Source organism: Medicago sativa, chromosome 5, assembly GCF_051527215.1.
Source record: "Medicago sativa cultivar Bolivia chromosome 5, Bolivia_mono, whole genome shotgun sequence".
Taxonomy (NCBI): domain Eukaryota; kingdom Viridiplantae; phylum Streptophyta; class Magnoliopsida; order Fabales; family Fabaceae; genus Medicago; species Medicago sativa.
Genome location: NC_140753.1, coordinates 78,255,186 through 78,281,223, shown reverse-complemented (window position 1 = coordinate 78,281,223; position 26,038 = coordinate 78,255,186). Strand labels below are relative to the sequence as shown.

Here is a 26,038-nt window from a genome sequence, read left to right as displayed (position 1 = left end):
GCTGTTTTGAATAAGCTGATTTTGAAAAAGAGGTCGGCAAAAGCTGATTTGCATAAATAAGTTGTTTTGAATAAGCTGTTTTTTGAAAAAAGGTTGTAATAAGCTGTTTTGGATAAATAAGTTGTTTTGAATAAGCTGTTTTTGAAAAAGACGTGGTAATAAGCTGTTTTGCATAAATAAGCTGTTTTTTGAAAAAGAGGTCGTAATAAGCTGTTTTGGATAAATAAGCTGTTTTGAATAAGTTGTTTTTGAAAAAGAGATGGTAATAAGCTATTTTGGATGAATAAGCTGTTTTCAATAAGTTGTTTTGAAAAAGAGGTCGTAATAAGCTGTTTTTAATGAATAAGCTGATTTTGAAAAAGAGGTCGTTAAAAGCTAATTTGCATAAATAAGTTGGTTTTTGAAAAGAGGTTGTAATAAGCTGCTTTTTGATAAATAAGCTGTTTAGAAAAAGTTGTTTTGAAAAGAGATCGTAATAATTAGGTTATATCTAAAATTGTCAATTTGAATTATTATGAGGGCAGATTTGTCAATTTGTATGCTTAACCCCCCAAAACCCCCCAATTTGGGGGAACTTTAAAATTGAACAAATGAAACCCTTCTAAACCCCTCAAAACCTTTCCCTTGTTTTTTAAAACTCGCAAACAAGGGTTTACCTCTCCATAAGCCTTTCCTTCCCCTCCCTTCCCCTCCAAAACCCAACTCGCAAACAAAGCCTAGTGTATCATGATTATCTTTTACAATATCTTTTAATTTTGTCTCCCTTTAATTTTATTCTAGCTTGGTATGTAATTAAGGTTATATGCAGCATTGACAGAAATGACAAAAGATGATTTTGAGGGTAATGCTTTTGGATGTTCATTACAATTACCAACAACAATCCATTGTATTAAGTTCTACTTTTATTTGAGTACACTTAGTGCAAAATGTTTTCCTTTTATCATGTCTTCTAATTTTGAATCCGTTGAACTTGATTATAGATTTGGTATGTAATTAAGGTAATTTGATTTTTTTTTTTGGAACATTATTCCATGGTAGCATACATTATTTATGATGTAAATAAAAAAATTTGGAACATGTTGCAAGAGAAAGAGAGGAACAAAGACAAAGAAAGAAGAGAAATTAGGGATAGTGGAGGTTAGTTATTTAAATAGAGGTCCATCATATCATGGATAATGTCAAAATAAAGCTATTAAATTCAAAACAACAACTCTTGAAATGATGATGAATGTCAAGATACAAACACTACTTCAAATGTAATTGATAAAAAAAAATGTTTCGGAATTTAATAGTAGACGTACTTTAAATCTAGAGTTTAAAGTACATCTATTATTAAAATCAATTCTACAAAAATTGTGCGTGCGTCGCACGGGTAGAGGTCTAATTAGTATGATATACGTGGAAGGTGAGCGCCCTAACTATCATGATGGTTCGGCTGGTTGTTAGTTTTGAGCCTTGTTGTGCTTGGGAGCTAGTGGTCTCAATGAAAGTAATTTCATATAATATTAGAGGTTTAGGGAGTTCGGAGAAATAGAAGGTTGTGGGTTTTATGTATTTAGAAGACTAAATTGAAAGTTGGTAATGACTTTATCTGTGCATCTATGTGGGGAAATTCAAGTTTTGGGTATTCCTACAAACCGTCTATAATATTAGTTGAAATGATTAAAGTGAGAAAAATCATCATAACATTTTAATCATTAACAAAGTCATCATAAAATATAGGGTTAATTAAGTAAATGGTCCCTATAAATATTCAGAATTTTGTTTTTAGTCCCTATAAAATAAAATCACACTTTTTAGTCCCTGTGACATTTTCCTTTAGTATTTTAGGGACCAAAAATGCTGACGTAAAATTTTTACAAGGACTAAAAATGTTGATTGAAAATTTTATAGGGACTAAAAATAATGACGGAATATTTTACAGGGACTAAAAAGTGTGATTTTATTTTCTAGGGACTAAAAACAAAATTATGAATATTTATAGGAACCATTTACTTAATTAACCCTAAAATATATTAGTGAAAGAGGGTGCATACACATTTGGAAGGAAATTCTACCACAACGAAAGATCAAATAAAATGTTATCATCAATGAAATGATTAAAGTGGAAAAAATCATCATAACATTTTGGGTAGCCCATAACTGTTTTTGGCAATAGACCTTTTTGAGTTTATAGTTTAACATAATATTTAGGTGTGAATGAGCAATTCTAAAAGTGAAATAGAGACAAAGATGAAAATCAAAATTAAAATTTCAATTTATCGAAAATTTAAAAGAAAGATGAGAGGTAGAAAAAAAGATCCCACAAATCGGAGTCTAACAAGTGGTTGGTTGTGTAAAATTTATGTACATTGACAACTTATCAAATATTTTAAAATCAATATATATCATTCCATAAAGTTCTTTCTTCCCTCCTTCAAAATAAAAATAAAAATAAAATATAAACTAAACAGCTCCCGCTCCTCCGGGAACTTCGGCCATCTCCTGCTCCGCCGGATCTGCTGGTGGTGGTTGGTGGGGGGAAAACCTCTTCCAGAGGAAGTACCCTCCACCAAGAAGAAGAAGGAGTATGAATGCTACGATGTATACCCAGTCTGGGACGTCTGACACGTTGACGTTGACGGTGAGCTCTGGCACCGCCACCGTCTTCTTCAACGTCGTCGGCGTCTAGTTCTTGGCTGAAAAAGGTAGCTCGGCCATCCACTTTTGTGTTGTGTGATAATTTTTTTTTCTCTGAAAATGTATGTTCTGATGATAATGGCGGAGTTTGGAAATTTTGTGATGATAATTGTGGAGTCTGATAATGGCGGAGTTTGACCTAAGCCTATTTGGAAACGTACCACGATAAATGTCTGAAAACACTTGAGAACAAAGTGTCACAAAGTGCATATCAGTTGTGTGTTGAAGAAATAATAGATAACTCTTACCTTTGAAAAGCTAGGTTTTGGAATTTGAAAGTGCCTCCAAAAGTCAAAAGTTTGGTTTGGCGAGTGTGTCGGAATTGATTTCCCACTCGAGCTAGATTGCAAGGTAGAGAAATAATTGCCCCTTAAATTGTGTGTTGTGTGCAATCATCCCGTTGAGAATTGGCTCTTGGAGAGCTCTTGGAGTTAGCAACAGTTAGCATTCGTATTTAAAAATTTGACAGTTTTTGCATTTGATTCGTCAACTACTACTCTGAATGTGGGACCTTCACTGTGCCAAATATGAACTTGGTGTTCAATTCTTGGTAATAAGTCACACACGCACGCATGTGCACACGCGTTCGTGCCCGCGTTCAAACACATTTATATATAACATATCCTAATATGACGATGGTGTGTGCATGATTACCACTATTCCTCCGCATTAAGAAACTCAAAACTATAATAAACTGGTGGATTCTGCAGGGTCTGATGTTGAAGCATAATTGGCGCAAATAATAACCCAGTCTCTGCAGGTCTGAGCTTGAGGCACTATGGTCCCTAAATGTATTGAAATCTCAAACATATCCCCAGTCCCTCTTTTTTTAGTAATTTTTTGGACTAAATTAACCAAGAAAAACACATTTGAGAATTAAATTAATAACCTAAAAAATAATATATATAAAATTCAAATTAAACTTCCGTCAGAGCAACTGCCATCTCCACTCCTCCTCCTGCTTCTAGCGGTGGTTGCTGGGGGAAACACCTCTTCGAGAGGTAGAATCCCCCAACAAGAAGAAAAACTATGAATACTAATGCATAAGCCCAACTCGTGATATCACTGATGTAGACATTGACGGTGACCTCCGGCACCATTAATGTCTTCGTGGATTCCGGCGACTTCCAATTCTTGTTTGGCAGTTGCATTTTTCTTTTCCCTTCCTTTTGATTTTCTGCTTTTGCAAACGATTATGAATCAACTCAATGTGGTTTTTCACGCTACTTAACAACAATTGAAATTGAACGCGCATTATTACTAGGTTGAAGACGAACGTAGGCTTTCTTCCTAGTCCTAGGTTGAAGAAGAACTTAAACGGAAACATCTTTGTTTTCTTTCAATTTTAGGTGAAAGAAGAACTGGTAAGAGATAATTCTAATGGGAATGGGAGGAATACGAACTGGTAATATTATTAGTTATATTATTAGGCTTTAATTTATACCAAAATAAATAAATATTAGGCTTTACTTGTGTGTTTGAGCAACTGATATCATTGGGTAATCTTCTTTAATAATATATGTAACATTTGATCTTCTTTTATCTTTTCTATTTTTGTCAACATCTATTTGATAATTGTGTAGCTAGATTGAGATATTTCTACATAATAAGCAAAGACTTGGTGTTATCAAAGACTTGGGGTACATGTTTAAATTGATTGTGGGTTTAATAGAATGATCACAACAATATCGTTACTTTAACAAAAAATATATTTTCCAATTTTAATAAACTATGTTGATCTCACTTCAACACCAAAACTTGAACTCGTATTTTTGTAGAATCAATGTGAACTAAATTCTTATTAATTGAACTAATTAAACTATGTTGGCGCCTAGGTCCATGCACGATAATATCAACATATGTAGTATATCAATTTTTTTTGAAGAATATCCAAGTTTTTTTTTTTTTGTGATTTTCTAGAACATCAAAGCTAATTAGTTAAAGATAAGAACAACATTTATCTTAAAAAAAATATAAAAATAAAAAATAAAAACAATCCACTTAAATTTTTTTAACAATTACTATAGGTCATCTTATCTATAAAATTTTAACTATTCATGAAACCATTATTATAGGTCATAAAATTTTGTTTTAATTTTAAGATAACAAGAAACAAACTTTAGTTTTTCAAATATATGGTATTAATTAGTTTATTTGTATAAATGGAGATGATCCTTACTCATCAAAAACTAATCTACTTATAGTTAGAGTCAACATCCACTTAAAATTCATTACCTTTCTACCACCACTACGTACCATTCAACCAATTTTTCTTTTCAACTTTAAAAAATTACACTATATTAAATTTACTCTAAAAAGGTAATGCTTAAACCCATGATTGAACTGCTTATGAAAATAACTAAATCTAGCCAGCATTAGAGTGTACCGTGCATCTCCTACTTTTTGCTTGCTGATAACTGAATTGAAGCCATTTATTGAAAAAAAGATTATATCAAATATTGAAAAAAAGATTGACTATACATGTGATCTGCGTAGAACATATTATATCAAACTTTAGTCTAGTCGTTAATTTGAATGAGCAGAGCCATCAACGCACTATACTTGCATAATATATTGTTTCCAATGAGGGTGTGACCATAACTCAATTATGGGATAGATGAGATTGATCTTTACACACTATAAAGAGCCAACAATAATAGAGTAGCAATAAAATCCATAAATATAAATAAAACGGATTGGGTTTGTGTGCAGTGAGGAGGGTGTGACTGCACTATCGTCAACCATATCTAAACCGTCCGATCAAGATTCAATGACATATATTCGATGCTCGGATTTTAGATTTATAAAAAAATTAAATCGAGCTTAAAATTTTGGCCGTCCAATGATCGGACAGTTCATATGTGCCGACTCCATGCAGTTTTATTACATTCGATCCAAATCCCTATGAAACAGCACCCACACTAGAAGTTTTAGGCATTGAACAACACTTGCTTGATCAGAAACATATAAATATAAGTCATTTGGGCGCAAACACAATAATGGAAAAAGTATAAAAGAGAAAAGAATTAAATAATATATATTTTTAAAATAATCAAATGATAGATATTTTAATAAGCCTGTGTCTAAATAATTTTGATTTGATGTTGTGTCCATATAAATATTCCTCCCGTACAAGTTACCGACCGAAAGCGCATACCTCTAGAAAACGACAAAGCAACGTTTATTGTTTGTCCCACACATGGGCAACACCATCTTCACTGCCCAAAATAAATAAAAAAGTTGGATGACAATAATGAAATAAATAAAAAGTAGGACGACAGTTGAGAATTGATTCCAGTGAATCACAAAATTGCTAGAATTAGTTTGCATTGATAAAAACCAAACACTTCAATTTGAGGTTAAACCATGTTTGACCAATTCCAATTTGATTTTGAAGAGTCTAAGTATCTTCCAAAGAGGGGCTTAGATTAGACATACTTCCAAAATGTATTTTCTAATTAAGAAAGATATTTCCCTTACAGGATTCCTTTGACTCTCTTCCTCAATAGCTTTTTTTACTTTTATTCCTTCCCTCAAGTAAACAATGATAGAAATCAATAAATGGAAGTATGAAAAAATTATACAAATCATAAAGCATAATCTTCACACCATTTCTCTGAATATGATAGCAACATGATATCAAATTTATATATGACTACTATGTCATCCTACTTGGCACTCACTTGTAGTTCATTGACCTTAAACTTAAGGTGTTTGGATTTGGTGGCTTACCAAATCAGGGTTAAATTAAATTGTGATGGTGCCGTAAATTTTGGCAGTTTACAAGCGGTGGTTTGGTTGAGTCTGATCCGAGACTCAAACGGAGATTTTGTATCGGCTTTTGTGGTTAAATTAAGGGATTGTTTGTGGCTGCCACTATTAACAATTTTCGTCATAAAAAAATGAGTGCTTGAGAAAATTATTCAATTTACTTAAAATAGTAAATTAACATAGGTGAAACTATACTTGAGCGTTATTCAATTTACTTAAAATAGTAAATTAACATAGGTGAAACTATACTTGAGCGAGAAGAAAAGGCAATAACTTAGGTCCTAGCGTGACCAAATCTCATTCACTCACATTTGAATGTGTCATAACTAACAAATTCCAACCCTCACTCTCTATTTATACTCACCCTTCTTTCGAACACCTCACAATATATATTCATTCCATTTCAACTCATACAATTTCACCCTCCTTCAAACAACATCATATATTAGTGCCTCGTTCAATTCTTTGATAGGTAGATTTTCTTTAATAATCTTTATGTTTCTAGTAATGAATTTGTGGTTTTATGTTCACATGATTCAGTATCTATTAGTGCTAATAAGTAATAGTGATGGTGAACAGTTTTATGTTTTTCTACTTTTGAATCGGAATCCAAATTCTTTTATGTTGAATTGATTTTATTTTTGTTTTGTTCATATAGAATGATTTTCTATTTCAATATTGATGACATATATTATTTTTTTCATTTTCAGGGCAAAGGGTGAAGATACTAGACGGTAATTGTTATGATGGCACTGGTGCTATGTATTAGTTGCTCCAATCGATTGCTAATTGACGACATTTTTATTACTATAATGAATGTGATTTTTTTGATTTAACACAATACAAGGTCTTTGTCTTAACGGTGATACATTCCATATAATGAAAATTACAACTGCAATTAATGTTGTAAGGGACTTTGCAGGCGACTTTTCAAATCTAGAAACTCCAAGAATGAATGGAGTATATCGACTTACAAAGAATAATTGGTTTTACATGAAGAGAATTCATGTAAGAGTTATGTTAGAGATATAGGATGTTAATTAAGATAGTTATTAGTTTGATGTTGGTTACTAGTTAGTTAGTGCCTATAAATAGGTTTGAGGTAGTGAAATTGTACTCATTTTTATCATTTCTATTGGAACATGGATGACACGTTTTATGACAAAAAATGCCAAAAAATGTTGACAATTTTATAATTATTAATTGCTAGTGGAAAGACCCACTTGTTAAATTTATTATCCTTTTTTCTATTGCACTTAATGTATCTCGTTATAAATTTTAAGCATATATCTCCCTTTAAATGCAAATTGTCCATCTTTTTTCTATTGCACTTAATGATATATATCTATTCTGGATATGAATGAAATTCACAAAAAAGTTCTTATAAGCTTTAAGAGTTATAGAGAAGTTAGATGAGAGATCTTATCAAAAAATTGAGATGTGGTTTTTATTCCATTGCGACATATTTGGTGTCGTTTGACTTCAGCAATGAATCTTCCATTACAACACTCATACCCTCCCACGTGGATAATTTTAATTTGGTCTGGAGATGTTTGGTGATGTTGAACGGGTCTATTGCTTTCATCTCCATTGAGATATCTATACTTCACATTTTAATTTTTGGTGAGCTCGGTATAAAGGATTCATGGACCAAACTCTTCATAGTTGAATCTTTGCCTTGCCCTGAGTATCCAATTGGAGCAGGTAAAAAGGGCCAAATATTGTTCGGAAAAAAAGATGGTGAACTAGCCTGGTTTGATTTAAATAACAAAATGATTGAGGAGATTGGAATTACAACAAAGAGTTCTTTTTGTAAAACAGTATTCCATAAAGAAAGCATTCTTCCAATTGGAGGAATAAATAGTTGAATTATTTTGTTTCTTCTTGTTTTCACTCATGAGTTATGCCTTCTTGTTATCGACTGTGCCAAATTAAGAAACAATTTAATAGTATGAGCTATGCTTTATGATTTTAGTTTGAAAGTTGTATGAACGCTCTTTTGCCAATTTTAGGTAGGAATGGCTTATATTTGAGAAGCTTGATTGTCTAATTAATTAGCAATATATATTTGTTTAAATTTGGATTTAACAGTCAACAGTACTCCATCAATGACATTGCTTTTGATATGAAGATGCCTTTAGTTCTATGAAATTCATATGAATAAAGAGTTTGTTGTGCTAAACTTTATATCTATCTCCATTGGATAGAACTCAAAAGCCAAAAGAGAGCAATCAGAAGATATGGAAATGACTGATGTTTAGTCAATTGATATTGCTAATCATATTTCTTTTAGTGTTGATGAATCATTTTATATCCCTATATAGATGAGAAAAATATGTGATTTGATGGGACATCTTAGGCATACTCAGAAGAATGATATGGTTAGAAAATAATTTGTGCATTCGATTGCTTTTAAGCATTCAAGCATTGATCTTCTTAAGGATACTTTCTTTTATTGAACTCAACAATGATGAAGAATCAACACCCGTCACTTGATTCGTGTTATATATAAAGAAGTTAATTGTTATCATGTCCTTATTTGCATCAGTTCATTTATAATAACAATATTTTGAAATGATCTTTTTTTAGAGGAATATTTTGAATTAACTTCTTGATTGTAATATAGAATAATGTTAGAAACATCCACATCAACATTTTTTAACGAACTTTGACTTTGTTACTGAATACAATTTTGAGGATCTCACTTTAATTTTACTTCGGTAATTTCATACTATGAATTCATTGAATAATCAACACAAACCATTTAACCCATATGGGTTAAAAAAAATATTATTATTATTAATAAAGAGTACATACTTATACTTTATAACTGAAAGAATACAACTGACGATAGATCACAATTTATATCTGGTAGTTGTTGGATCGCAGGACCACATGCTACGAAATGGTTAGTTATGTTTAAGCAACTACGAATTTCTGTTAATTGACGATTGTTTTTATTACCTCTACAGACAAGTATAGGTTCAACTCCATCCATTAGCCTTCCTAGTTCTGTTTTGATATATTTTTTATCATATGGAATATCCCTTGCAATTATGTTAGCCTTTGCAAACTTTCTGTCTAGATCAACGTATGCCTTTTATAAAAAAAAGTGTCTTGATCTAAACCGGAAGCTTTCCCATGTAAATCTCATTCATGTAGCCAAAACCAATTGGTGTCTCCACCGATTAAATCAGGCCAATCATTCTCGAGCATCTCCTTCACTTTATTCGAAAAAATACTCTGAACAAATAAAATGAAAAAAAAAATTAGTGAATATAAAATTAATGGAAATAGAACAATTGTTAAGATAAGATTACCTCGTTATAAGGAATTGCTTTTCTGTCTATTGGCACAGGATTTTTGGTAAGATCAACAGTATACACCGGCCATATGCCGTGGAGAACAAAAAAAACTCCCCATTGTGTATTCACACATATTTGTGGAGCCTTGCAAACCGTTGGTGGCATTGAGCAACTACCATATAGGCATCGAAAGGGTATATGTTAGTTATTTGTAGCTTAGTAGTTGATATAAAAAAATATAAAAAACATAAAATAAGAACTAACTTGACCCAACGTGCCATTACAAAAAAGTTTTTTTTTGTTGATCCAATGCGTTAGTGGTATTTATAATCATAATTTTACCACACTTCATTTATGTGCATTCATTCATGCAAATATGAAGGTTTAACTTCCACCTTCCACACTTTAATGGAAATGGTGTTGCTCATGTGTGTGACAATAATCGTTGTCTTGCCATTTTCTAGAAGTAGGCGCTTTCAGTGCAGAAGTTGTTAGGTGCCTAAAATCTGGATTGAGGTTAAGTGATTTTGAGGTTTTTTTTTTTGAAAGAAGTGATTTTGAGGTTGAAATGTCATCATTACTTTATGTTTCTTATATTATATTTTTTCTCATCGTATTTATTTTTTTATTATAGTATTTTACATGTATTCACTCACTCATGCAAATATGAAGGTTTATCTTCCACCTTCCACACTTTAATGCATTGCTCATATGTGTGACAATAATCGTTGCTTTGTCATTTTCTAGAAGTAGATGCTTTTGGTGCAGAAGTTATTAGGTGGCTAAAATCTAGACTGAGGTTAAGTGATTTTGAGGTTGGAACGTCATCATTACTTTATGTTTATTTTTCAGTTATATTATATATTTTTCTAATCATATTATTGTTTTTTTCTTTTATCTTTCTCTTTCATAAAACAGACAAAATTACGGTAAAGTTACATTGACTTTTCCATCTTAAAATCATTGAATATCAATCCATATACCTCTAATGTCTTGTTGTTTTATGGAATTTGGATTAATCTACCCGTTTGAACCCATTTGTTGGCCCTCTTTTGTCCAATCATATACTATTTTACTTGATTTGTTAGTATGTGCATTTCAACCTCTCTAATTTCACTATATTAATAATGTACGTAACTTCATCATGGTAGTGTTAAAACCTACTAAATCATACATAGTCAGAGTTTAAAGCAAGAAAACTTGTTATGGCAAATATGTGCTGGAATTGGAAAGCACCAACTTGTTGAATCTATTGGTTGTTTTTGTAGGTACTCCCTCCGTCCTAAATTATAAGCAAAAAGAACTCATTTTCTTTGTCCCAAATTATAAGCAAAAAAGACCAACTTTTATCATATTTAATTATGTTTTTTCAAAAAGTTATCTTTTCCAAAGAAAAATTAAATGCAAAGTGCATTCAATTTGCTCTCTTTTTCATTTTCTCTATAATCAACTACCAATGAAAATTGTTTTTACATCTTTCTATAAAACTTATTTCAAAGATAACACAAAAAACTATGTTACAAACTACTATGTTTTAGTTTTCTTAATAAGTGTAATTTTTTTTTTTTGCTTATAATATGGGACGGAGGGAGTATACTTTTTTTAATTAGTGGCCTTGAGGTTGATATTAAAGCAAGAAAACTGAAAAGTAGTCTTACCTAATTCTTTACACTAGAATATCACAATTGTATTGAATTATCACATTGTCCAATGTATTTAGAATTTGAATCTAAGAAATGGATGCATCTTTTCTAATACATTGTGCAATGTATTCACGGGAGATGTCTCTTTATGCACCAAGTAATTGCTCACATGCACCTAACTCGAACGACTACCGTTCACTGCTAATATGTAGTTAAGTATCGTTCAGAATTTTTTAAAATGACAACTCGTTGAGCACTTCATCTTAGCAAAATTTGATTTGTTTCAAACTAATGTCACAATCATCTGTCCATAACCCGCAATCACCTTTGAACCAGCTATAAGAAATGGATTCTCACCGCGACAACTTTTTCTTTTTTGATTCCTTTATTACGATGGGGAGTCCGATGGAGCACCTAGAGCATCAACAAGCTAATAATCAGACCACTAAAAGACTTTGACACTTCATCTACCCAAAATCTTGATGATTTAGCATATGGGTCACTAACAACTCATACTTGAATTTCAATGATATATTATATGCTATCAAATTAGAAACAAACACGAACATCGGAAACGACACTCACTGACACCGATAAAATTTTGAGAAAATTACATAATTCAACGTAATCACATGTGTCGGTGTCAGAGACACATGTCGGACACCATCTCGGGGAACTCCTTTGAAGAAAGTGAGACACTTAATAAACGAAGCAATTATATATTTGATCAAACCTCCGTATATCATATTGAAGAGAATTACACGTGATGATGAGTGATTAATTTGTTGACCACGAAGAACTTCACAAACACCGTCGACCCCACCAAACTCAAGAAGAGATTTCATGTCCTTTTCCTTCACAATTCCTGCAATATCGTTCCCAACACGCAGTTCTACCGAGGAAAGCAGATGTAGATTCTTCAAAGTTAGCCCTAGAAGTTGCAGGTTTGTTGATTAACCTCTGAAGCCATTTCTTGTTGTACACGCTACTGCCAGTAGTAGTGAGTAAGGTAGCACCAAGCTCTATGTTGGAACTATCAGATTCTGTGGACATTCTTGTTCGTGACAAGTTTGTTGTTACTTGTGATAGTTAAGGTTGGTAACAAATCAAGAATGAATGAATGATTGAATTGAACAATCTTTGTTGAATGAATGATAATTCAAATTGAAACATTCTTTGTGACCATTTGTTTGGTAACACTTGTTTTGTTTTAAAGAAATGGGGTTTCTGTTTTCAGGCATTCATTGATCAAGAAATTGGATTGTTTCTGTTTGCACTGAAAGACGCAAATTCAAACAACTTTATCTTTGTATTCGTAGGAACTGAGAACCGTTAAGAGTAACTTTTGCTACTTTGTCACCGTTTGATCACTCAAATTACTAAGATGTTGCCACGTGGCCTATTTTTTCAACAAATAAAATTCAAATTAAACCGAGCATCAGGACAGGACGAGAATACAAAGGGGCACACTTATGTGCTTTATAGGTCATAATGTATAATGTATAACTGTATGTTTGAGTAAAACTGATTTTTGGCTATGTATAAAATGAGTTGAACAATAAATTTAAGTAAGAATCAATTCTAAAGGCAAAGTTAATTATACTTTTAAAGAAACTAAACTTGTCAAGATCAATTCTATAATTCTAGTATTAAGTTTAGCTCCATCAAAAGTGAATTTGAGAAATGATATTTGAACAACACACATGCACTTAAGTAGAAAGTAACTCAATGAGGGAAAAAAATTGTGTGGGTTTATTATATATTGTTGAAAACTTCTATGTATGTCTTCACAAAGAAAATTAGTTAATTGAAGATAAGCAAATGTCTTAAAGAATTAAACAATCAATGTATCTAAACAGACATTCTATATTGTTGAGAGATAAAAGTATCAAAATGATCAACATGAGCATACTAATGCAACTCACATCAAACACCTCAAAACTAATCTACTTATAGTTAGAGTCTACCCAATTAAAATTCATTACCTTTCTACCACCACAGGCTTTCAACCAATTTTTCTTTTCAATTTTGGAAATTACACTATTTTAAATTTACTTTAAAAGGTAATGGTTAAACCTAAATCTAGTATGGAGGTTGTTTTAGTTGATAAAGAGACTGTGGATTCAATTTTCATTATTGATGTGAAAACATTATTTGTGGATAATCTGTTAATACTTAATACTCTCTCTGTCTCACATTAGCTGTTATCTTTTCTATAATACAAATACAACATCTATTATTTTTTCACTAACATATCATTATTTATTGCATTTCAATCATCTATAACCACTCCACTAGCTATAATTAACAAGAGTATTTTAGTAAATCATTCATATTTTGCAATTAAAATCAATTATTAATCATTTTTTAATAACCGTGCTAATATAAGACGGATAGACTACAATTTTAAACGTTTTTTCAATTTAAGATCTACTATGATCCTAGTGAGTTTTGAGAGTTTTTCTAAACTTTTTATTAGAAAAAATAAATAGAAATAAATCTAGCCAGCATAAGAATCTATATTCTAGAGGATCCATGTTGGTGAAAAAAGTTTAAGGCAATGAACAAGTTGTACACCAAAAGCGCGTACTTCAAAAAAACGACGATGGAACGGTTATTGTCCCACACATGACATAAGCAACCCCATTTTCATTGACACGTAGTAGAGTTAGTGTCGTGTACCTGAATTATTTTTTACTTTTATTTCACAATAGTATAAAGGTCTGTTTTACGGTATTTCATCTTTTTTATATAATTTTTTTAACGAAAATTTATCAAAAAAAAACTTCGAATGAAAAATTAGTTATACAACTTATCTTAGAAAGTCATTTCAAATTTTTCATCATTTTGTTACGGTTTTTTAATAATAAAATTTCAAAGGAAAAAAAAGCATAAAATGAGAAAGTTATTTTGGATAACTTATCAAAAAAATTGTTTTTAAGATATATCATTTGAAAGAAAAAAAAATCTGACTTTTTATTATGTTAAATCTCTAACAATGAACTTATGTCAAAATTACTTTTTCAATTTATAACAAATGAGTTTGGAATAACTTCTACTATTTTTTAGTAAATTTTTAGAAAATTACTTTATAAAATTACTTTTTTAATCTATAACTAATTTGTTTGAAATAATTTCTACTCATTTTGGGTAAATTCTTATAAAAATTATTTTATAAATATAAAGTAAAAATTATTTTTATACCAAACGAGCCTTAATTTTTACTTGATTCAGGGTTATTAGGATTTATGTATTTTCTATAACATTTATTTTTCTGTGATAGGAGTAAAAACTTAAGGAGTGAAATTCAAATCCTCTCCAACAAAAAACTGCTGTAAAATGGTCTTGCGATATGTTATTTAATTGTTGTAAAATGTCTTCTTCTTTAATTTCTTTAAAAAAAAAATTATCACTCATCAAAACCTACGGTGAAAAACTTTTAATTTTGGAGATTGTTGTCGGGGTTCAAGTGATGTAAGTTTCTTGAGTTGGTCAGGTCTAACTGTGATATGTTTTGTCTTTTGAGATCAATTGATTATGTATTTAGAGTTGATTTTATTTGAAGACATGATTTATAGTTTTTTATTTTATAATTAATTTTTACACACAAATTTATAATTCAACTTTTTTTTATCCAAACACAAATCATTGTATAGTTCAACTGTAAATTATTTTTTATACACAAATCTTTTATTGTTCAACTCACTTTTCGTCAAAATCAATTCACTCAAAACCAATTATGATCACCGCATAACCAAACATATTTTGAATCTAGTTTTAGATTTCAAAACTAGGTACTTAATTTCCTAGTCCATAAATATGGTAAGTATTTTGTGAAATTTTAGGATCAACCATCCTATTGTTATGGACTTTTATTAGTGTTATGAATATATCATAAGATTTAGTGTATGTTTGGTCCCATTTGTAGAGGAGCAAAATTGATTTTAAAAATATAAAATTAATTTTAACATGTTTGATTTTTTTAAATTAAAATTGATATTATTTTTTTGAGTAAAAAATTAAAATTGATATTGCTTTTAAAATTGATTATATTTAAAGGTGGAATTTGTAACTTCTAATTCTAGAATTCATTTTCACAATCAAACATAAAACACAAAACACTTTACCTTAACATAATTGGGTTTGTAAAAATATTGGTCAAACATTTGTATGAATCTATATGAAAAGTGATTGATGAGCACATTTGTCATAGACAGGGAATTGGTGATATTTGGCGTTTTGTTGCATAAAGTTTGAGAATTGTCTTTGAGACGTATTTGATGGGGCAGAGAGAAATGAGAGCATAGATATGCCAACAACATTCCGACATTCAACTTTATCTAATTTACATTCTTCGTAAAGAAATTTGATATTTTTTTTTAGAGAAATGATATTTTGACAACTAATTTTAAACAATTTTTAGTGACAACATTTTTCCTCAATTCTTATTTGACAATAACAATAAAGAGAGAAAAATAAAAAGAGAGAATAAAAATTCAATGAAAATATAAAAGAGAGAGTTGTCATAAAAATTGTTTAAAAATAATTGTTCAAATATCATTTCTCTTTTTTTATAACATTTATTTATTTGATAATCTTATAGGTAGATAATATTGAGATACTTCTATATAACATGCATAAATTGTTCTATATAGTTCAGTAATATGAGTAACTATCTGTACCAAAAAAAATAAAAATATGAGTAACTATCAAAGACTTAGTATGCAGACAATAAAGGTGGGTTAGTTGATAATAAGTTGGTTTATATATGGTAAAGGTGTGAGTTCAATCCATATTATCAATATAAAGATTTTTTTAGTGGAAGATTTGAATTTTTTTTTGTTTTTTTTTTCAAGCAGGCTTGAATTCATTTTTTTTTTAAGGTGAATAATTAGGATGTTTAGAGTTCAAACTTTGATTCATCTATATTATGCAATATCCCTACCAATTGAGCTAAACTCATGGGATTATTTAAAAATACATTTGTTACTATTTATTGAGTTTTAAAATCTACTATGATCTTGATAAGTTTCGGTGGTCCAACTCACTTAAACTTTTCTCATAAAATAAAAAACTTTGGTTTGAATGTTTGAATTCACTTAGTAAGGTTTGGTAGCTTCAAAGGTGTGCATAAATACGTTTCTTGTGGGATATCTTTTCTTTAGCCTCGGCAAAATCTTCTATAAAAAAAACACTCAATTTTTTTGACAATAAAAAAATACTCAATTGTGATGCCATAAACACACATCGATAAAATAAAATAAAAAAGTAGGATATTTAACGTCATTTTCTATAATTAATTATTTTAAATTTAAATTTAAATTTAAGGTACCAACCAAATAAGCTAGACATTGAAATTTGTAAAAAAAATAATTAAATAAATAAATAAACAGTATTTTTAATCCCTTACTTTTACTGATTTGCGATCTTTTTTTTTACTAAATGATTTCCGATACTTGTTTCTATATTTCTTAATAGACTATTTTGTTCTCTTGTTTTTAAAATGTCTAATTTTATCTCCACCTATGTATTTTAAGGTTGAATTTTGATGATATAATAAGTAAAATATTTATGTGATAACCCTATTGATAACATGACACTAACTTGTCGCATACATAAGACTTTCATTTTTTACTTATATATATATATATATATATATATATATATATATATATATATATATATATATATATATATATATATATAAAATATCTCAATTGAATAGATTGAGAATGTAATTTACATTTTTAAAATTGGAAAAAAGGAACGCGCATTTAAAAATGAGAGAACCAAAAACAATATGATATGCATTAGAAGGATAAAAAACGCGTTTAAGCAAAATAATGAAATTGAAACATGAGGTAAGAAGTGTGGTAGGTGTACATATTGTCATTGCATTGAACAAAGAAAATTATTAACTATTATGTCTTTTTTTTTTTTAGGGAATTAACTATTATGTCGTGAGACGTTACTCCTTTGATTTGATTTTTAAAAATATTCATCAACCAAATATTGATATTTACATAGAAAAAATTGAACTACCTTATAAAAGAACGTCACCTTGAAAATTATTTCATTCAATACACTATAAAATTGTGTTATTTAAACAACAAAATACAGAGACACTCTATGTTTATCTCGTATCTTTTCTATCTGTAAATATAAATATTTTTCTTTCTTTCCTCTTCACTTATTTATTCTATTATATCAGGACAATTAAACACATAAAATTTTCTACTTTTTTTTTTTTTGAATCGGCAAGACACAAGGAATGAACGAAACAAGATACAAATGGTGCCGCATATAGACGGTACACCATAACCACCTAAAAACACCCCTGAAGATAAATCCACCAAAACACGTCACCACCTAAAACAACCTCCTAAAAAACAATCACTGTAAACACGTTAAAATCCACCAATCATCGTCGCTACTCTCCCTGAAAGAACACCCTCCAAATAAAAAACACCCAACCTCAAACACCCAAGCTTAGCCACGTTCGAAGAGCACCTAACCGAAGGATCATGCAGCTATCACAAACCCCGCGACCTCCAACCCACCGCAAGAACACAACACAAAGCCCAAAAACCGCAGGACACCCTTCGCTCCCGGTACACCAGAGAAAACCAAATCAAGTCAAACAAAATTGCAGCTAGCCCCGACTCCCGATCTCGAAGCCAAATGAACCGGCCCATCGAAAACCAACAGACAATATGTAAGACGAAAGACATAGCATGCGAAGTTTAAAACAACAAACAGATCGAAAGGAAAAAGGCTCAACACAACGTGACACACCCTCCAAGCTCCGTAAACACCTAAAACTCCCAAAAGGCACAAAAAAGAGCTAGTGACGACGAATAAGGACCCGTGTAACAGATGTTGCTTCTGAAAGAAATCACCCCAACAAGCATCCACCTCTCACTCATCACCACCAATTGCATCACCATCGCACAACATCACCACCACCACCACCATTGAAGCACGACCAACAAGAGCAAGAGCAAGACAAAGCTACAAAACTACGTCGACAAACCGCCTCACCAAGAAAACAGGCAGCAACATAATCCAAAATGATAGGAAGATGAAACACAACTACAGAACACGGGCAGCGACGCCGATCTGTAGCAGAATCACAACCTAGATCATAAAAAATGCAGCCATCCAAGACAAGGAGAAAGATGTCTGACACCGGAGTAAATAACTAGCAAGCCCTTGAACCAGCGGAACCGGCCGTAACGACAAAACAACACCTATAGGATTCAACACCTGCAAAATAAAGAAAACAGCACCCAAGGATAGCTTATCCAAAAGCAAACAGCAGAATTGATCCCCTGTTGTCACTGAAGCTGCAAGCCCGTCCAAGCGCAAACAAACACACCCCTAGCGTTACACATACAGTTGGTTAGGTTCAAAGTTGGCTGCAAAAAGTTGAAACAAAACCCAAACCAAAAGCTGGCAGCAAGGAACACCAACTGAACCAGCAACCACACGACACAAACACAACAAAAAGAAAAAAATGAAGAAAAACGACCAAGGATCTGAAAACGAGAAGCCCCGAAATCCCACGGAGATTCCGGCCACCGCAACCAAAACAACCGTGACTAAACTTCGAAAAAGACGTCAACCTACGAAAACGGAGCCGGAGATCGGAAAGAGATGAAGAACAAGAACGAATCTCATCCAAACTAACCAACGACGGCGTCGGCTACGAAAAGGAGAACGAATACAACGAAGGAAGAGACACGGATGGAGATGGCCGCAACGGTGGTGCGGAGAAGGGCTCTCATCGCACCACCAACCTTGGATCTACATCTTGATGAGAGGTTTGGATGAGGGGGAAGGGAGGATGGAGATTTGTTTTGCTCTAGAGAGAGGACAGAGCACGCTTTTTGGTTTCCATAAAATTTTCTACTACTTTTCTCTTCTTTTCACTTAAACAAACAAAGTGAAAAAAGTTAACTCTTTCAATTTTTTCTTCGAAACGATATATTGTTATTTATTTTTATGTCAAGAATATGTTTTAACTTTCTAAATGTGGTTTGAAAGAGAAGATTCTACTAAAATCTTCATGTGAATATAATGACAATACATTGATATATACAAATGTCAGGATTCAAACCTCAAATTCTCCACTTATTTACTTTAAAAAGTGAATTCTAACTAACATGCTACTTCACCAAAAAAAATTAATACCTTTTTTATCGAAAGAGATGAGATTTGGTGCCAGTAGACTCAATAAATATGGAGTTAGGCCATACCTTGTAAGGGTACGGGTTTAATTTCCACGACTAGCGTAAGAACCTCTTTGATGGACAATCCGAAGAGGTTTTAACCATTTCTCCTATATTATGTCAAAAAATATATATACTTCTTGTTGTAGATATTATAACATTAAATTAAATTAAATAAATTAAAATTGATATAGTACAAATACAATAGGCACGTTCTACTGGTTCTTATAAAGTGATTATAGAGATTGTTCATAGTCATGCTTACCTATCTGCATATATATATACATATATATATGTATATATATACATATATATATGTATATATATACATATATATATGTATATATATATAATGGCCTATTATTAATAACAAACTGATTCCCTAAAAAAATAAAAAAATTGATCTCACTTCAACAACAAAATTTGAGCTCGTATTTATGTAGAATTTGAACTAATTAAATTCTTATTAACCGGACTAAAGTACTAAACTATGTTGGCTAGGTCCATGCACAATAATATCCACATCTTTGGTATATCAATTTTTCTAGAACATCAAAGCTAATTGGTTAAAGATAAAGATAAGAACAACATTTAACAAAACAAACCACGTATCCATTCCCGCCAAAACGAAGATAAGGGAGAAGTTTACTCATCCGTCAAAAGTTTGGAAATGGGGATGACGAAAGCTATGGCCGTTTTGTCTCAATTCCTGAGAATATTATAATCACATTATTCTTTTTACAAATGGATTTACTCCTTAATACAACTTTTTTACAAGACTAGTAAAAAAACTGTTGTATATATTAAGTTGTAACACCTTAATTGAAGTGTTTTACAAGACCTTAATTAAAGTTAAACACCCTAAAAAAGGTAATTTTTTTGTATTTTAAGCTCAATTAAATGAAAATTGAAAAATAAAAAATGAATAAAATTTAAGGCGAAGTTCCCCTAAAAAAAATTGAAGGTGAAGTTAGTAACTTTCTCTCAACTATATTAAATATTCATTATAATATGATTATTAGGAGTTAAGTAATTAGAAAGATAGTAATTTTTTGTTAAGACCTTATAATAGTAACAGTTTCACTATTTTTGTGTAGTGAGAAGGTTAAAGTCATGTTTTTTACCCACGAAAAACATTCAAGTTTGGTGTAAACTCTAAATTCACTATTTATTTTATAAAATGAGGTAGTTTCACATTTTAAATAGAAAATGTTACAAAAAAAAAACATATTTACAGCTATCACTTATTTTTTAAAATTACTTACTCATATAGTGAAAATATGGGAAAACAGCAAACAAGCATTTTTCTCTCTCGAAAAGAAAAAAGCATACAAAGATTTTGGTGACATAAACTATAGTGGTTGTTAAATTTTAATATTGAATGCATGCATGTTTACGCGTGAGTGAGTGTGTGGAGTGGAGGGAGGGTTCGAGATAAAATTAACTCAAGCAATATTTATGCTATGAATAGGGTTTTTTAACGGTATGTTAACTTGTGACATAAAAGAACATTTTTTTCTAAGGACGTAAAAGAGGGGAAGCGCTTGGGTGACATAATGTCACCGTGACATTAAATCTGGGCCACACAACACACATTGCCACACAACATCTGGGCCACACAACACATACAACACATCTGGGCCACACAACACAACACCTTTGTGTGGCCCAGATTTAATGTCACAGTGACATTATGTCACCCAAGTATTTTCCGTAAAAGAGCATAGGTATGTTAACTTGTGACATAAAAGAACATTTTTTTCTAAGGACATAAAAGAACATGTTAAAGAATTTATTAGTAGTAATTATAAGAACTTGTGTCTGAGGATATATGTTAGCATTTCCATTTTTTTTATAAATGTAAAATTCTCCACCTCAAAAAACAATGTTATAAATTTACACAGTTTTCTTGAACTCTTTTTACAAGATATAGTTCTATTTTTTACTGAATATATTTGTTCTTTTATAGAAAATAACAATTGAGTTGAATTTATAATGCTTCCCTTGCATTAGTACAAGGAACTCAAGGGAGAAAATTGGTGTTTGGAAATTGGTACAATTTTTTATTCTATGGTGGCTAAATAAAACAAATGAAGCCGGCCATTAATGGTAAAGACTTTTGGTACATTTTTTCTGACATGACAACCCCATACATCTATCTCTTCCATGAAAATTTTGATTACGTATAATACTATTATTACTACCCTTACTCTTTATTTTTTAGGAATGTTATTACTGCCCTTAAATTGGTTACGTGCAAATTTTTCTAACAACATACGCGTAACGCGTCTAAAATGTGGCAACGTGGCATGTATCCAACAGTTCATAGCATGAAATGAAATATAATATCAAGGGCAGAGATTTAATGCGACTTAAGTTCACTCTAAGTTGCATTAGCCATTAGCCTTTGAGTTCTATAAAATGGACCTTAAGCTTTCGTTAGTTTAGCATACCTAAATACAGTTAGGAGACATGTTCAATTAGCAGCTTAAAATCACCACTGCCGTTTCCTTTTTTGATAACTAAACCATCACTCCCATTTGAGCTTAATATTTTCCAATTGATGTTAATTGTATGAGCTTACAATTTCACTAAATCTATAACTCATTGATTTTGTATTGCCAAACATTTTTCCTTGCTTGTTAGACCACATATTGTGTGGGATTCTCCATCTCATTCCACCTAACACCTAAGCCTATTTGGACACATGCCATAATGAATGTCTGAAAACATAAACAACATTTTTTGAGAACAAGTGTTACAAACAAATGTAAATTTGTTTCAATTTGAAGAAATAATCATATATCATAAAGGTTGTTCAAATCATTCCTTGTTCTTCCTGCCATCAATTCAACCATAACTGTCACAACTAACAAACATGACACAAGCAAGCATGTCCTTGGAATCAGATGGTGCCAACATAGAACTTGGTGCTAGCTTACTCATTACTACCACCACTACTACTACCAGCAGTAGCAAGTACAACAAGAAATGGCGTAAAAGCTTATACATAGGGTTCCTTATCTCCTTGAAGAAACCTACAACTTCTAGTGCAAACTATGAAGAAATAGAATCTCTTCCACCATCACCACTCTCTTCAGTACCATACACCTCAGTGCCTCCTAGTCCTCCTGCTAGAACCTCCTCTGCCAAATCTTCTGTTGGTATTGATATACCCTCTCATACTCAAGAGGGGGATATTGCTGAAATTGTGAAAAAGAAGGACTTGAAATCTCTTCTTGAGCTTGGTGGGATTGGCGTAGTTTGTGATGTTCTTCATGGTCAAAGCCAACCCTCATCAGAGGTATCCTAATCCTATTCATTTGCTGCTACATCCTTTTTGGTTACCAAACTAAATTTTATCAAGTAAAAAAGGAAAGGATTTATTTACCAATGGTTGTTTTCAAATGCTTGAGAAAGATGTACTATTTTGTTTTGTTGATGGAATTTTGGTTTTATGGAACAGAAAATCACTAGGAACCTTGGAGCAAGCTTCTCTGGCATTCTATGGAATAGCTGCAAGCAAAATCTTTACACAATTTCAATGCTGCTGATTTCAGCCTTTTTGTCCTTTGCCACAGAGTTCAAGCAGGAGGGACCCAAATATGGTTGGCATGATGGTGTTGCCATGGTGTTCGCTCTTCTACTTCTGCTTGCATTCTCTTCAATAACTAACTTTTGCCGTGAGCGAAAAATGATGAAGCTGGCAAAGAAAAAAGGTCAGTTGAAATTCAATGTTGAAAGACGTCAAGTGTCCCAAGCTGTAAATCTTGCTCTTGCCGTATCTGATATTGTGGTGGGTGACATGGTCTATTTGAGGCCCCATGATAAGGTTCCTGCAGATGGTTTGCTAGCGAGTGGTGACACTGACATCCTTGTGTTGGCTGAGGGAATGAAAAATGAAAAAATTGATTGTGAGGAGAACCCATTTCTTATAGCTGGCTCAGAGGTGATTGAAGGTCATGGATGGATGATTGTGACATCAGTTCCAAACAAATCAAATTCGACTGAGATGAAGGGCTCAATGGGGTATCATCCTAAAAAAAGAGGACTTTTGGAAAGTCTAATTGAGAAGCCAATTTCCTACCTTGACAAAGCTTCTCTTTTCATCTTTACACTGGTTGCACTTGTGTTGTTTATTCGCCTAATTTGTAAAAAAGATGGAGATGGTGGCGGGTTGCCAGATATTAAAGGGAATAATGTTTCAGTTGGCATGTTGGCGCAACTCCTTGATGATATTTTCTCTAAACCACGAGGAAGGATTTCAATTTTGGCAGGTCTGTTTAGTGTTGTAATATTGTGTGTGCAACATGGAGTGCCGATTATGGTTACTTTATCTCTCCATTACCAGAATGATAAAGTAGTGCCAAATCAAGTTGTACTTCATGATTTGTCAGCTTGTACAGCGATGGGACTGGTAACTGTCATCTGCATCGATGTATCTGGTGGGATCATATCAAAACCAATGGAGGTTAGTGTAATTTTGATGGGAGAGGGGGAGACAAATATCAGCAAGGTTGAGGAATCAGAAACAGATCTAGTTGTACTTGACAAGCTTAAACAAGGAGTTGGTTTATCTGTTCTTGCACCGGGATTATATCCTTCTCCTGTGTCCAATTCACTTGTTTCTTTGGCAGAAAAAACATGGAAATTGGACATTGAATCTTTCAGAGAAAACTTTCACATTCTTAAACATAGCAAACTGGACTCTAACCAAGAGGGCAGTGGAGTTTTGGTGAGAAACGTTAGGGCCAATGAACAAGTTATGCACTTGCACTGGAGTGGGGCAGCATCCATAATATTGGAAATGTGTTCACAATACTATGATAGGCAAGGAGAATGCCATTCTATGGAAAATCAGAAAATCAAATATGGACAGGTGATTCAAGAGATGGAGGATAATGGCCTTAAGCCAATTGCATTTGCTTATAGACAAACACATATGCAAGAACTCAAGCAAGATGAATTGACCTTGTTAGCATTGGTAGGTCTCAAATACAAATGTCAAGAATCGACAAAATTAGCTTTGAAAAATCTGCAAAATGATGGAATACAGATCAAATTGGTCTCAGCGGATGACATCATGGTAGTGACAGAAACAGCTTGTGAACTGGGAATAGAAGTGTCGCTGGTAGACGGACACCTTGAAGGAAAGGAACTTCAAGATTTGAATGGAAAAGCTAGATTAGTTAAACTGGATAAAGCCATTGCAATGGGAAGTTTCAGTCCTGAAGACAAGCTTCTCATGGTACGATGTTTACAAGACAAAGGTGACGTGGTTGCATTCATTGAACAACAAAGCCTAATAACTAATCATGCTTCAGAAGTTCTAAACCTAGCTGATGTAGGGATAGTTCATAACTCTCTAAGCAGTATAATTGATAGTAGAGAGAGTTCTGGTATATCCATCACATGTTTCAGTGCATTGGAATCAATTGTGAAGGCCGGCAGAAGTGAATATCACAATATTCAAAAGTTCATTCAACTTCAGCTAACAGTTGGTATATCAGGGTTACTCATAACCCTGATTACAACAATATTCACAGGAGATTCTCCCCTAACAGCAATCCAATTGGTTTGGGTGAACGCACTAATGTATCTTTTGGGTGGCCTAATGATGGTGATGGACTTCAGTGGCGAGGGAAAGCTTGCCAAACAACGATCTGATAGGAATCAAACAATTATAACCAAGACAATATGGAAAGACATAGTTTTTCAAGTTTTTTACCAGGCTTCTGCATGCATGATACTTGAATTTGGGGGACATGTAACTGACAGTGAAAAGCAAGTGCGGAAAATCATGATCTTCAATACATTCTTTTTATGTCAGTTCTTCAATCTGCTCAATATCATGGATTTCTTGAAAGCAAATGTTTTCAAGGTTGATGTTCAGAAGTCCTGTTTCTCAGTGGCTTTAGGAGGTTGTTTTGTTATGCAGGTTTTGGTGATTGAGTATGCAAAAGGCCTAGCATATTGCACGCGGCTGAATGCCACTGGATGGGCTATATGTGTTATGGTTAGTGCTTTTTCATGGGTACTTGAATGGATCTTGAAGAAGATTCTTTCAGTTTTTTCCAGCACCAGTTATACTTCACCCTTGGACTCTCCAGAGTCTACCCCACAACCTTTGTTCTATTTTTATTGGGGGCTTCCATTTATGATGCTTCTTTTGTTCCCTCTAGGTCTAGCAGGTATGGCATTTCATTAATTGTTAGTGGTAGGTCATCTTAATGTAATAGTAGCAGATTACTTTCTATTTACCAAATTTAAAACGAAATTGGTTCAAATATTTTGGTACGCAATAAAGGACATCGAGAGACAAATTCAACATTAATATTTATCAAACTTTTAACCATATAGGCTAAAATCTCATTTTTGGGAAAATGGTCATTCAAATAATTTCATTTTG

General features: G+C 32.2%; 1 protein-coding gene and 1 long non-coding RNA gene across 2 annotated transcripts; both read left to right on the top strand.

Annotated features, from left to right (window-relative positions):
* The first annotated feature begins 6,832 nt into the window (after window positions 1-6,832).
* LOC146925345 (uncharacterized) lies at window positions 6,833-7,688 on the top strand. Its single transcript, XR_015011030.1, has 2 exons — window positions 6,833-6,922; window positions 7,161-7,688. It is a non-coding gene; the product is annotated as an uncharacterized LOC146925345 (long non-coding RNA).
* Window positions 7,689-22,078: 14,390 nt separating this feature from the next.
* On the top strand, window positions 22,079-25,978 carry LOC146925344 (calcium-transporting ATPase 12, plasma membrane-type-like). Its single transcript, XM_085710293.1, has 2 exons — window positions 22,079-22,933; window positions 23,096-25,978. Exons 1-2 carry the CDS (start codon window positions 22,508-22,510, stop codon window positions 25,835-25,837), a joined length of 3,168 nt encoding a protein of 1,055 aa, XP_085566419.1. The 5' UTR covers window positions 22,079-22,507; the 3' UTR covers window positions 25,838-25,978.
* Window positions 25,979-26,038: the final 60 nt, after the last annotated feature.

Excerpts from the sequence above, each read along its gene's own strand:
- LOC146925344 (XM_085710293.1), top strand. The coding sequence starts at position 22,508 with ATGACACAAGCAAGCATGTCCTTGGAATCAGATGGTGCCAACATAGAA. Across the intron at positions 22,934-23,095 it reads AAAGCCAACCCTCATCAGAG|AAAATCACTAGGAACCTTGG; the intron begins GTATCCTAATCC and ends TTTATGGAACAG.